The 13,957-nt window shown below is 47.5% G+C and overlaps 1 protein-coding gene across 1 annotated transcript; it reads left to right on the top strand.

Moving 5' to 3' along the window:
* The first annotated feature begins 2,876 nt into the window (after positions 1 to 2,876).
* Positions 2,877 to 13,067, top strand: LOC142563303 (uncharacterized). The gene is made up of 3 exons (XM_075673857.1): positions 2,877 to 3,070; positions 12,084 to 12,252; positions 13,014 to 13,067. Exons 1-3 carry the CDS (start codon positions 2,880 to 2,882, stop codon positions 13,065 to 13,067), a joined length of 414 nt encoding a protein of 137 aa, XP_075529972.1. The 5' UTR covers positions 2,877 to 2,879.
* The last annotated feature ends 890 nt before the right edge of the window (positions 13,068 to 13,957 follow it).

Here is a 13,957-nt window from a genome sequence, read left to right as displayed (position 1 = left end):
AACGCCTCAAGATAAGCACATAATTTCCGAGTGCTACAGATTTTATAAATTGTGGGGTTAAGGATCGCATCAAGTGACGGCCACAGTAAGTGTAGAGGGAGCCCTTCAAATCTGTTTTATAGCAACTAGGCTGTACATTAAGCCCATCAAGACTTTCTTTGCCACTCGTCTGGCACGTTTACAAATATTCGCACAGCTTGCTTGTTTAGTCTTTGCATTCCATATAGGTTCGCTTCTGATGAGGTGCCCCACACAAGACACCTGTACGTTGATGCTGATAGAACAGAGAATTATATCCGGTGTTTTTTAGACACTAAAGAATTTTTACAAATCCCCTTTGGCAGAAAGCATAATCCTATTGATTGAGCTGGATTACTCAAAGAAGCTCCACTAGTTGTGAGAAAAATGAAAATGCATACTTGCCTTATTCAGAAATATTTTGTAATTAATTTTTTTCTTCTTCACGGTGCACATTGTAATTTATGAGTGGCATCGGGAGGGATCGAAAGGTGTGTCCGCATGGAAGGAAGTTTTCAGGACGATGCCAGTTTCGAGATATTCGTTCTAAACGTGTGCAGCAAATTATGTGGGCGTTCGTTACTTTTGTTCTTGAATGCATAATGTGGCGGTTTCTCAAAAAAGGGGGAACGGTGGCGCACTTTTAGCGCACGTTTCACGACACACATCACAACATTTGCGCGATCCATTATAGTCCTTTAACCTGGATGCGCCTTAGAAACTCACCTGCTCGAATTAGCACATTGAAATATGTGCCGTAATGAAGTGATCAGCGTAAAGTTAATGAACAAATTTTTAATAATTATTCGATTGTGAGTTACAATTTTCGATGCGAGTAATGTCGACCACTTCGAATATGCCATCTCAAGGTCCATCATGATCATCATCATCATCATCATAAGCTCATTTTATGTCCACTGTAGGACGAAGGCCTCTCCTTGCTATCTCCAATTACCCCTGTCCGGCACCAACCGATTCCAACTAGCACCGGCGAATTTCCCAATTTCCTCGCCCCATCTAGTCTTCTGCCGTCCTCCACTGCGCTTCCGTTCTCTTGATACCGATTCTGTAACCTTAATGGTCCACCGGTTATCTAACCTGCGCAATACATGAACTGCCCAGCTCCGTTTTATTTCTATTAATGTCAATGAGAACATCGGCTATACCCGTTTTCTCTCTGATCCACTCCGCCCTCTTTCCGTCTCTTAACGTTATGCGTAGCATTCTTCGGGACATCGCTCTTTGCGCGGTCCTTATTCTCACTTTTTAACTTATTAATTTATTCTCAAGCTCCTTCGTCACTCTCCAAGTCTTTGCCGCATATGTCAGCACCGGTAAAATTCACTAATTGTACACCTTCCTTTTCAATGATAATGTTAAGTCTCCACTCAGGAGCTGACAATGTCCGCCGTATGCGATCCAACCCTTTTTATTTCATCTATGAATTTCCTTCTCAGGATCAGGGTTCTGCCTGATTCATTGACCTAGGGAAACGTGCCCCTTCACAGTTTCTAGAGGCTGACTGGTGATCCTGAACTCTTGTTCCCTTGCCCGGCTATTAATCATTTACTTTGTCTTCTGCAAACTAACATTCAACCCCACTATCGCACTCTGTTGTAACACAGGCCACAGGCGACCCTTAACAATTCTGCATGGACTAAAAACACCGCGTATAACAGGAATTTGCTTCTAGCAGCAAGAGGAACCTCATGCACCATAAGATGCAAAAGGTGGCAGAGAGCGCACAGTGAATATATTATCAGCGTACTCGAAAGCATGTTTTCTTTAAAACGAACACCCTGATTTTTAGTGCACGTGAAACGTGAATGACAGTCCAACCAAATATTGCCTGTACTTATACAAATGAGGTCAGAATGATCGGAGTGCCATATGTGTTGGCAAGGACAACACTACTCTAACCAAGCTATAATGGCCATAATTATTCTGGTGTTGAGTAATTGCCTTCGAAGAGAAATTGCCGATCAAAACTTTTTATCTGCAATCTTATACATTGCACTTTTTCCGCCGTCTAAAAGACAGCCCGCGAAATATAAAAAAATACCATGTCACTGTGCATTCACGCAGAAGGGGAACATCACTCTTAGGCGAGCTGAATCGAAAGGTACGCATCTTGCCTCTAGCGCTTTGCCCTACCAAGCCTGTAGCGTTTAACGCTCAAAGAAAGGGTCATGTAAAACAGAGCGTGCCAAATAAACACCTAGTAGTGTCATATCTGCTGTAAGTATAATTAGGAAGTTGAATAATTTTCACGAACTAATCAGGAAGACCAAAAAAATAAATACGCGATAGTGCATCGAGTTTATGCTAGCAACATTCAATCGATTTTATCGGCATCGGAAGCTGCGCGTTTTTTTAACTTGGTGCATGTAGCTGAGAAAGGTGACATACAAGGAGTCTATAAGTCCTGTGAATTCAAGTACCAGAACCGATACTCTCGTTGCCCTTTTTCTGGAACTCGCATGTTACCTCGAGTCATTCTCTAAGCAGCCTGCCTTGCCTCATTCATTCTCAATGCAGGATTCTGTAGATCGTTCTGGTGTGGCCTACCGTAGGGCGGAACCGGGAACACTATGCGTGTCTCACGCAGTATACGTACACGAATATGTTAACGTATAAACTTATGCAGCTTGCACTATTGATTTAGGTGTAAGTGGCTCGACAGGGACTTCTAGAAGGTGCGAAGTTACAGGATGCTGCATCACCTCAATGACAGGTCATTCGTTATAGCGCAAAGTCTTCCAGCTAGAGCACGATGGTCATGCAGGCAGATTTCTGACGAGACTGCGAAAACGATGAGAAAGCTCTTTTGTTATTATTTACACATCCAGGGACGATTCTGCATGGGACAGGTAGCCGGCTTCGTCTCCACCTCCGAATTTTTGAAGATCGATGAGAAAGAGTTCCGCGAGTGCCCAGTCACCAATCCGAAAGACACCGTTCTTGCTGTGAGCTACACATCAGGCACTACCGGCTTTCGCAAGGGCGTTGAGATGACCCACTACGGTTACGTGGCATCCTTCTACACATCCAGGTAAATGGTGGTTGCGTTAACAGGTTGAGTCCTTCTTGCTTTTTAATAAAATATGGTTGAAAGGTTAACTAGTGCGTAAATTACGCTAACAATGGTAATCAATTCTTTCGGTTCTGCAATGTTTAAACAGCGAAAGAGGCGTAGTAAGCTGCTTTAAAGCCTAGCGAAACAGCGGTACTAACGGCCATCAACGTTGTAGCAGCTCCATCGGATAACACCGCTCACCAAATTTTTAGTTAGAAGCCTGTGCATAGAAATAAGTTAAAAAGCTGTCTTTGTAGCGTTCAAACGCGTGCTGCTTGTCGGCGAAAGAGCAAACGATCAGATGTAAATAATTTATTGTGAACACGTCGTAGAACAAAAGACAGGTAGGGATATAGACGGAAAATTTACTTCCTATTTAACGAGTTAGCACGAGTTATAAGCCTAGAATCATTTGATAGGCACTTATATTGTTGCCTCTAAATGCCTATGTTGAATGGCGAATTTGGTGTTGTTTAGAAGCCTACAATGCATTTTTTCTTGCTTTATGCTAGGCTAACGTTCTTTATAATATTTATTGTCACGGAGATGTTGGGAGCATAGATAGAAAGACTGTATATATATATATATATATATATATATATATATATATATATATATATATATATATATATATATATATATATTTATACATACTGCAGCTCGTTAGGTCTATGGCAGGAGTGGGTGTACATGCGAGGAAAACTGATTATGATATGCAGAAACAAGAACATAGAAATATAAAGATGTGAAGGAACTATACATCAGCAATAGCATTTAAAAATTGATAAATGGGTAACAAACGAACTTCGGCAGGTAACAAATTCCACTGTTCAATCATGCGGGGAAAAAAACTGTATTTGAAAGTGTTAGTGCGTAGATGGAGTGGTCTGATATTAGAGGCATGATAAGCTCTAGTTGAAGTCGGGCAAGCTGCATTAAAAGGGAGGGATCTGATAGGTGACAAAGAGAGTTCTTATAAGAATAGAAAATCTTCAGAGACTCTATCTGCCGCCGCCTTGAAAGAAACTGGGGGTTTAATTCAGTAAGAGCAGCTGATGGTGAAAAGTCTCGGTCGAAGCGACGGTAAACAAAACGAATAGCCTTCCTCTGGACAGACTCAATACAATTAATTTCACATTGTTTATATGGGTTCCATACGGAGGAAGCATATTCTAAAATTGGGCGAATCAGTGTTTTATATGCTACTAATTTAGTGTCCCTCGGAGCAGCAGACAACGTCCGGCGGATGTAACCAAGTTTTTTTAACGCTTTACTACAAATGTAATCTATATGTTTAGACCAAGACAAAGTGGGTGTAAAAATGACGCCTAAATATTTGTATTGAAAAACTCGTGTTAGTGGTACACCGTTGCATATATAATCATAACATACGGGCATGTGTCTGTGAGTAAAAGACATTACAACAGTTTTATATATATATATATATATATATATATATATATATATATATATATATATATATATATATATATATATATATATATATATTAGAGCAGTCAGAGTAGTTAAGATGGCGGACCACCAACAACACGAAGCAGCCAGTGTCTCCGCGATCTTCCTCTCTCTTTTTTCATCCTTCAGTAACAGGACCTCCGGGTGGTGAGGCGTGGTCTCGGCGCACGGTAGACGAAGACTTGCGAGCTAAGTATGGCTTCAGAACGACGTAAACAGACGTTGGACATGAGGATGCATCAAACTGTAGCGGCGAAATCTCAATTGATATCGTTAACTTGACATAGCACTTCATAAGGTACCGTGTAGCGAGAGAGAAGCTTGTGGGAGAGGCCAACCCGACGACCACTCGTTTGTGGGTGGTAGGCGGTGGACAGCTTGTGCTCAGTGGCACCAGAGCGGAGCTGTTGGTCGACAACTTGAGACAAGAACGAGCGGACGCAGACTGTAAGCAACTGTCAAGGTGCACCGTGGTGAAGAATGATGTCATTAAGGAGAAAATCGGCCACATCTGTTGCGCAACTAGTACGCAACGTCTTTGTTATCGCGTAGCGGGTCTCTAATCAGTAGTTACAGCGATCCACTTATTCCCTCTAGTCATCGTCAAAAAAGGGCCAAGCAGGTCAAGATGTACGCGAAAGAAAAGTTCAGAGGGAATTTCAATTGTATGGAGTCGTTGGACAGGCAGCAGGGGAAGATTCTTCCGGCGCTGACAGAATTCGCAAGTTGCGACATAACCACGCACAGAATGGTAGAGACCCGGCCAGAAAAACAGGCGTCGTACGCGGTTGTATGTACGCAAATTTCTTAGGTGTCGCGCCGTCGGTGCAGCGTGGACTTGTTCGAGAGCGACGGATCGCAGATGACGAGGAAGGAAAATGAGCAACTCAGGGCCGTCAGGGTTGATTTTGCGGCCGTACAGGGTGCCGTCGTGCCATCAGTGCTACCAGATAGCACCCCGGCGATGCTGGGCTGTGAGGATTCGCGGCGTTGTTCAGCGCGCATGTGTCTCATGTCAGTAAAAGGCATTACGATGGTCAGCGGATCGTGCTCAGCAGGATCAGGGGGATCCACAGGGTGACGAGAAAGGCAGTCAGCGTCCTTGTGGAGGCGTCCATTTTTGTGAATGACAATAAATGAAAATTCATGGAGCCGCAAAGCCCAGCGACCAAGGCGTCCTGTCGGGTCCCGGTGGGAAGACAGCCAGCAGAGTGCGGGGTGGTCTGTAACGAACGAAAACGTTCGGCCGTACAAATATGGCTGGAACTTGGCGACAGCCCACACTAAAGCCAAGCACTCCCATTCAGTGATGGAGTAATTTCCCTCGGCAGGTGACAGCAGGCGGCTGTCGTAAGCTGTCACGCACTCGGTACCATTCTGTCGTTGGACGAGAACTGCGCTGATGACATGACCGCTTGCGCCAATCCGTACTTCGGTCGGTGCATATGAATGAAAGTGGGCAAGTATGGGAGAGGTGGTCAGAAACCCGATGAGAGCGGCGCACGCTCGAGCCTGCTCCGGGCCTCATGAGAATGGCGTGTTCTTCTTTAGGTCTGTCAAAGGCCGTGCAGCGTCAGCGAAGTTTTTCACGAAACGGCGAAAGTAAGAACATAGGCTGAAGAAGCAGCATGGCATAGAGAAACTGAGTACGGCATGAACTTTTTCTGGACCCTTTGGACACTGGATGCGTTAACGAGGTGTCCCAAAACGCTAAGCTGACGGCGCCCGAATTGACACTTGGTGGAGTTCAGTTGAAGGCCGGCTTTTCGAAAAGTCACAAGAATGGCAGCGAGTCGGGCAAGGTGGCCGCCGAGTGCGGGAGAAAAAACAATAACGTCCTCAAGGTAACAGAGACAGTTGGTCCATGTGTAGTCTCGCAGAAGAGTGTCCATCATCCGGTAAAATGTCGCAGGAGCATTGCATAGGCCGAAGGGCTTGCTTTTGAACTGACATAAGCCATCCGGCGTGATGAAGGCCGTCTTCTCGGGCTATATTTGATCAACTAAAATCTGCCAGTAGCCAGATCGAAGATTGATGGACGAGAAATATTTAGCTCCGTGCAAACAGTCTAAGGCTTCATCGGTGCGTGGTAGTGGGTAGACGTCTTTTCGCGTGGTCTTGCTTAGGTGGTGATAATCGACGCAAAAACGCCAGGTACCATTTTCCTTTTTCACAAGGACGACAGGCGAAGCCCAAGGGCTGGCTGATGGCTCGATGACCTCTTTGCGGAGCATTCTGTCCATTTCGGATTGGATGACGCGATGTTCAGCATGCGATACGAGATCAGGACGCCGATGAATGGGATTGGTGTCTCCAGTGTTTATACGCTTGTGAACAACAGATGTTTAGCCTGAAGACCTGTCGCCGAAATGAAAACGTCACTGTGCGACTGAGGCAGGAGACGTATGTCCGTGGCCTGTGTAGAGGTAAGGCCAGGCGCAATCAGTTTCGCAAAGGCATCCGTTAAGGAACCAGAGCTGTGAGCTGCAATAGGCTCTAATAAACCACTATCGGCACTCAGACTCTCAATGTCAAATTCAAAACCAGTACAAACCCTGGCCAAGAACATGTCAGCCGAATCACTTGAAGGCACGGGCTGAAATTCAGAAGCGGTAGAACGACGCCGTAATTAGTAACCATGACCTGCGTATGCGGAACAATAACATTCCGGTTCAAGAACACGTCAACGATGTGGCGAAGCCCATATTTACCTTCAGGAACCTGTGGTTGTGCGGTCAAAGTGACGTACGTAACTGCCTCGGGTGACAGACACACATCGTGGAGCGAGCCCCAACGCACATCGTGCGGTGGAGCAGCGCACGAAGCATCGGCGAGTTGAGGCAGTTCTAACTAAAGAACGCTTGTCGGGCAGTCGATGAGAGCAGAATGAGTGGATAAAAAGCTCAATCGAAGGATAACGTCATGAGAGAAGTTGTCGATCGCAGCAAAGAATACAGAGGTAAGGTGGCCGGCTATACTTAAATGATCAGCACATATTTCAAGAACCACCAGTAGGCCGCCGTCGGCCACACGAAGCACTCGGGCAGCTGCTGAGGTGAGGACCTTCTTTAAACGTGCACGTAGGCTAGCAATCACCACAGATACGTGGGCTCCTGTATCGACGAATGCTTTCACAGGTACGTGGTCAATTTTAAGGGCACTTATACTTCTCCTTGTGGGTACAAAGAGGATTTGCTGCAGCAGTAGACAATGCAGCACCACCTCCGAGGGCTGCATTTCTGAGTTTTGCGAAAGCGTGCCGCAAAAAGCCACAGGGGACGAAAGGCGGCGTGGCTGCGGCGAATGGGAAGGTGGGTGACGTGTTTGCGGTGAACGAGACTGGTGTCTGCGCGACAATGGCGAGCGACTGTGCCACGTGTTCCTAGCGGAGTTGTTGGCTCTGTTAGACTCGGCGGTGGGCGAAACATTGTGGGCATTCCCATTAAAATGGCTCAGGCATTCCACTCTGACACAGGCTCCGTCCTCAGAGACAGGAAAGCCACGATCAAAATAGTATAGGCCACGTCCGATTGGTACACGCTGGGCGTGAGGGGCACCCCACAAGATGCGGTGCTCTCCCCACTATTATTAAATCTAGCAATGAAAGGGCTCTCGGACCGGCTGACGAGAATGACCAACATAAATCAGGCCCTGTGCGCAGATGACCTTACGGTGTGGTACTCGGGAGCGTGCGATGCAGAACTCGAGCGGGCTCTTCAAGATGCGCTTGATACAACGGAAGAGTACTTGAAGGAAACGGGTCTCCGTCTGTCACCCAGAAAATCGGAACTATTTCTGTACAGGCCCTCAAAACAAGGCATGAGGAGTTTGACGCCGATCGATCAAATACCGATCAAATCACACACGAGTGCCGGCCAGCCGATCCCCAGAGTGGACACTATAAGAATCCTGGGGCTGCTAATTGAGGCTAAAGGCGGTAACACACAAACGGTCATCAGGCTCACGTCCAAAACGGAGAACATGCTCCGGCTGATCTTCAGGGGGACGAACCGCAGGGTAGCGCTCATCGAGAGCAATCTCATCAGATTTTACCATGGCTTCCTCATGAGTCACGTAAATTACGTAGCCTCGGCGCTAAAATGAACCAAGAGAGACGCGGCCAAGATAGGGACACTGATGCGTAAGAGCATCAGTGGTGTGCTAGGTCTTCCGATCACTGCAAGCACCGAACGGCTAGATTGGTTAGAGGTCCACAATTCACAAGCAGAAATCATCGAAGCACAGACAAATGCACAGGTCGTGCGGCTGTCGACCACCAGGGCCGGCAGACGCATCCTAGAAGAAGCAGGGATAAATGAAGAGTCAGAGTGCAACGCACGCAAGGTCGCGCTCAGCGTGGTGGTCAGGGGCACTTTCAAGGTAGAACCGCTTCCGAGAAACGTCCACCCGCAATTCAACGAGGGGCGCCGAAAGGCGAGGGCCTGAGCACTACTGAAATCGACCTCCAAGTGTCCGGGACTGGCGGCATTTGTAGACACTGCTCAGTACGGGCGCAGCGACTGGTACGGGGCCGTCTCGATACGCTGGGATGCTGCGATCATCAACGCAGCATCGATGAAAAGGGTAACGTCTGAGGTGGCTGAACAGGTGGCAATACCCATAGTAATGAGGGACCCAGAACGTGCTTGCGTGTACACGGATTCGCGATCAGCGGCCAGAGCGTTCGCTTCGGGCTCAATATCGCGGAAAGCGGTGGTCGTCCTCGGCAGCGAGGGAGCCGCGGGTCATGAGATCGTCAAATGGTTTCCAGCACATATGGGGGCCGACGTGCACCCCGACTTTCCCAACGCCATTGAGCTCGCGCACGGACGCGCGCGAGGACCGCGGCGATCGTGGCGAGCGAAGTGGCGGGTAGGGAGGGGAGCACCGAGACCCGCTGCTTACTTTCAACGAAATAACAACGCACTCTCAGCTGTCGAGGAGGGCTTTCCCGCTCCCCCACGCTAAACTCACTAGGCCACAGTCATCTATATTCAGAATGCTTCACACAGGGTCGTTCCCCTCGAGAGGCAGATATAAGCATTTATTCACCAGTGGTAGACCGGCAATGTCCGGATTGCGGCGAATCGTACTACTCGCTAGCGCACATACTCTGGCATTGCTCCGCGTTAAGCCGCACCATGTTCATTAAAGAAGAAGACTCGGTGGACGCTCTGCAAAGCGACAACCACCCGACCCAGCTCCGGGCCGTCCAGAGGGCGCAGGAAAGGGCGGAGGCTCACGCAATTCCCGTCCCAACGTGGGTGCGGCCCGCGTCCTCTGCCAACCACTAAACCAAGAGTTGGTCGACAGGGGTTCCTCAGGACTCACCAAAGTTATTTTCTCCTCGTCCTCCTCCTGACTTATACGAGGGTACGAGGCGAACTGATAAAGTGGTAGCATAAGGGCTACGCCAACAGAACGCTGCTGGCGCTATCGCATTCAGTTCACGTCGAACGATTCGCACCACGTCCTATGATGGCGACGCATGCTTCTGTGTGGGTTGATCTTCACTCGTCGATGTTGCCGCAGTATTGGGAAGTCTGGCGAACGGTTGAAGGACGCGTCGGCTTTTGGCCTGCTCGAACTGTCGGCACTCTTTAATGATACTATCAACTGTAGAGCCGCTTTTGCACATGAGCTGATTAAAGGTGTCGTCAGCAATGTCCTTAAGCACGTGCCCGACCTTCTCAGCTTCTGCCATGTCGTGATGGGATTTATGACAAAGTGCCAGCACATCCTGGATGTACGGATCATAGTACGCCGTGGAGGATTGGGCACGGGAGGCCAATTCCTGCTTTGCGGCAATTTTACGGCCGCATGTTTTCTCATAAACTCTCAAGTTCTATTTGCTTTGGTCCCAGCTGGTTAGCTCATCTTCGTGGTTTTCGTGCGACACCTTTTCCGTGCCTCTTATGTAGAACAAAAGGTTAGCTAGCTTAAGCGTAGAGTCCCATTTGTTGATTGAACTCACGCGTTCATACATATTCCCCTGCTGTTCAACGTCGGCACCGTCGGTCCCGCAGTAAGTTCCAGGATCCCTGGGTTTCACAAGCACAACCGAAGGTGACAGCGACGTAGCTGGCGACGGTGACGCAGGAGGCGGCAACGACGCCGACACCGCGTGCTCAGCGTCATTCACCGTGCGGACGGTGATGCGTCGTCCACTGCAGAGCTCCGTTTCCAGCCGTGGTACCCGGCACCTCCCACCAATATGTGATGGAGATGTTGGTAGTATACAAAGGCTCTAAGTACAATAATGACATACAAGATGAGTCAGAGTAGTCAAGATGGCTGACCACCAACGATACGCAGCAGCCAGCATCTCGCTTCTTCTTCCTCTCTCTTCTTTCATCCTGCTGTAAGAATATTATCATCAGCTAGAAAAGTTGCCTGCAGATATCCTGTTATTGCCACAAAGACATTTTGAGCGTAAAACTTCTCAGTTGAGAACATTAGAGAGCCTTAGTATGCCCTCCAGATTCTGCTTCTGCTTGCGGAACAGAGGGTTACGGGAGGCGTATAAACTTGAGTGGCTGTTTCCTCGGCGTAACCTGATGCTGTAAAGCTTAACAAACGAAGATCAGTTATTGTAATAACGAGGTGTGTTATACTTTGCTACTAGAGTAACTTTTCGGACGTGGCGTAATGATGAATAGGTAGTGTTAATAAATGTCTTTTTCTAGAGAATACTCAGGCGAAACGAAAAATGTGGTTAGACTGGGCATCACAATGTACTGCTACAAGCGTTACTGCTCTCGTATAGTTCTGCGGTAAACCGCAAACGGTAAAACTTTATCTGTTCAGCTAAAACTCTTCGATGACTGCTTGGCGACGAGCGAGAGGATCGCTGTGAGAATGGCTGAAACTGCGGCACGAGATGGCGCACTTGAAGGTGGCATAGGTTACCTTAGCACTGAATTCACATTTATAGACGACATTATCGAGAAGTTTGAGCCCTTGGGCACAACTCTCCCCAAGAGTGTTGAGCTGATTTTCGACGTTGAGAAGTTCATCCTAGCCCCAATGGGCCTGTCGCTGATAGAGTTAGTAAGCGGGATATGCATCTTTTTATAGTTTGGGTATCAAAAAGATCTTTCTTGCTATCTTTTTGCGGCGCATAGAGATTTATTTCAAGTGTATTTATTTGGAAGCAACCTGCCATCGATCTACGCCATCTTTAATCGGGCTCTTTGCGCGATCAGAAAATTAAGCTCAAGTTTGCCGTTAATTCTCTGAGAAGTGTCGGCAGTATGACGCACCCGTAGCTTATCTAGGTATTAAAAGCCGGTGTTCTACATCTACACAACGCCACTAGTAGCTCCGCTGTTGAAAAGAAGTTAAATTGCCCCATGAGCTATTTTAAAAGGTCCTCTTACGTCAGGCTTCGCGCATCTCATGTGCTTGTCTTCACCAGTGCCTGAAGATCTAAAAGCACATTTGGATATTACACTAGTAGATAGTAAGCATCGCCATGTTGTGTTGAGCGAGTCATTGACACCACTTCCTTGTGCAGGATACACTTGCCCTGGGGAGAGCCAGACATCTTTCTTGGTTTGTACCCTGTCACGCACCTGGCGAATATGCAGTGTGGCATGATAGCTGTCCTTGGCGGCGCAACGTATGCAGCTGTGCCATCGAACATGACCCCTCTAGAAATCATGGACGCTGTCGACAGACACAAGGTTCATGTTTTTTGTATTCTAAAGAAAAGTTACGGTCTCGTCGCATTTCCTATGTTCGCATTTAGTTTTTCCTAACGAGGCGGTTTCTGAGCTAAAATGCGCGCTGACAGCAAATGGCACTGTCATTTGGTCCGCGACCTGCCGAACGTAAAGGGAGGATAAAAACGGTGGGGCGCGTGTTAAACCACAGTTCCCTCCAACTGTACTGCTCATTCAGCGAATGAGTTCAAATTTTCTAGACCGCTTTTATCTATTGCACAAAGTGCCGTGTGTTCCACAGAAATATTGTACCCTGCTTAAGATTTTAAGATATAACATGTAAAGTGTTTTCTTACGCCAAAAAAGCTTTTGAGGTACTTATTTTCACGTCAGCAGCTGAAACGGGTGCTATTTCTCTTATATACACTGGGCTTTCTTCCTTAGCCATCTGGACTACATATTGGCCTACGGCTGCAATGAATTGGCTATGGCATGGAGTGTTTTATATTTTAACAAAGCTAGGATGCTGTTTAGGGGTTTTGAAAAGGCAGTGACCAAATGTTTATCTCCTAATGCAAAGCCTTTCTTATGCTCCAGACATCTATAAAATATAAAGTACCGCGGAAATCTTCCCATACCTTCCTAAAACTGCCGGCATGGCTTCGGTTTTAGCTGCAAAGATATTAAATATTTCGATACTCTGCCATATTGACAAATATGAACATCTCAAATAGTCATCTCCTCAAATCGTTCAACATGAATTTGGAAATCTTGGCCCACAGAACAAGCGTTACAAGACTGTGGGATCTTCTACACGAGGTCGCGTACTCAATTGACATACCGTATCTTATACTTCACGTGGCATTGATTTTTGTATGTTTCGCCTTTGCGGGATGTCTGAACCGAAACTCACGTTCGGGTCTCCTTCGCGATAGTGTTTCCAGGGGCGGTATAACGTAGAGTTATTCCAAAATTTTATATTCCAATTTTGTTTTTACCCCTCCGCGATTGGTCCAAAAATTTTCGGACCAATTCTAGTTCGTTTTTCTGTCACGCGATGTCACGAAAACAGCGAAAAGATCCCATTTTATATTATTACGATAATATCGGTAGATACCCGAGAGACGAGCCGCCATGAGAACGACGACGAAGTGGGTCTGTGCCCTTGGCGCGAGTGAATGTCGGCGTGGCGCTCTGGCTCCAGTCTAGTGTAAATAGTCTGTAAATAGCCTCTTTTGTCTGTCTTTCTACACGTAACATTCTGGTGGAGGTCAGCGATCCCCTTCCTCGCCACGGAACTCCGGAGTGGTCGGTACGTCGAGCTTGTCACCATGCCTCTCGGTGACGAACCCGCCTCCGCAACGGCTTCGGCTGGTCCGACTGCTACCGTTGTCACGGTTGCCCAACAGCGCGACCCTGGTGTGTTCTCTGGCCTGGAGGGACAGGACGTTGACGAATGGCTCAAGCTATATCAACATGCCAGCACTAATAACAGGTGGGACCCAACCATTATGCTCGCCAATGTCATCTTTTCTCTTGGCGACACCCCACGCGTGTGGTACCTGACGTATGACGACGAGATCAGCAGTTGGGACTCTTTCAAAGAAAAGCTACGGGGACTGTTCGGCGACCCCATTGGCCGCAAGGTTACCTCGAGAAAGGCCCTTGCGTCTCTCGTTCAGACATATACAGAGCCGTACGTTTCATACATCTTCGACGTCTTGGC

This window comes from Dermacentor variabilis, chromosome 11 (genome assembly GCF_050947875.1).
Source record: "Dermacentor variabilis isolate Ectoservices chromosome 11, ASM5094787v1, whole genome shotgun sequence".
Lineage (NCBI taxonomy): Eukaryota > Metazoa > Arthropoda > Arachnida > Ixodida > Ixodidae > Dermacentor > Dermacentor variabilis.
This window is presented reverse-complemented; position numbering and strand designations above follow the sequence as displayed.

Bases quoted from the DNA above. Each gene is read 5' to 3' on its own strand.
- LOC142563303 (XM_075673857.1), top strand. From the start codon at position 2,880: ATGGGACAGGTAGCCGGCTTCGTCTCCACCTCCGAATTTTTGAAGATC. The intron at 3,071-12,083 runs GTAAATGGTGGT...TTCCTTGTGCAG, and splicing joins GCATCCTTCTACACATCCAG to GATACACTTGCCCTGGGGAG. The intron at 12,253-13,013 runs GTTCATGTTTTT...CTTGGCCCACAG, and splicing joins ACGCTGTCGACAGACACAAG to AACAAGCGTTACAAGACTGT.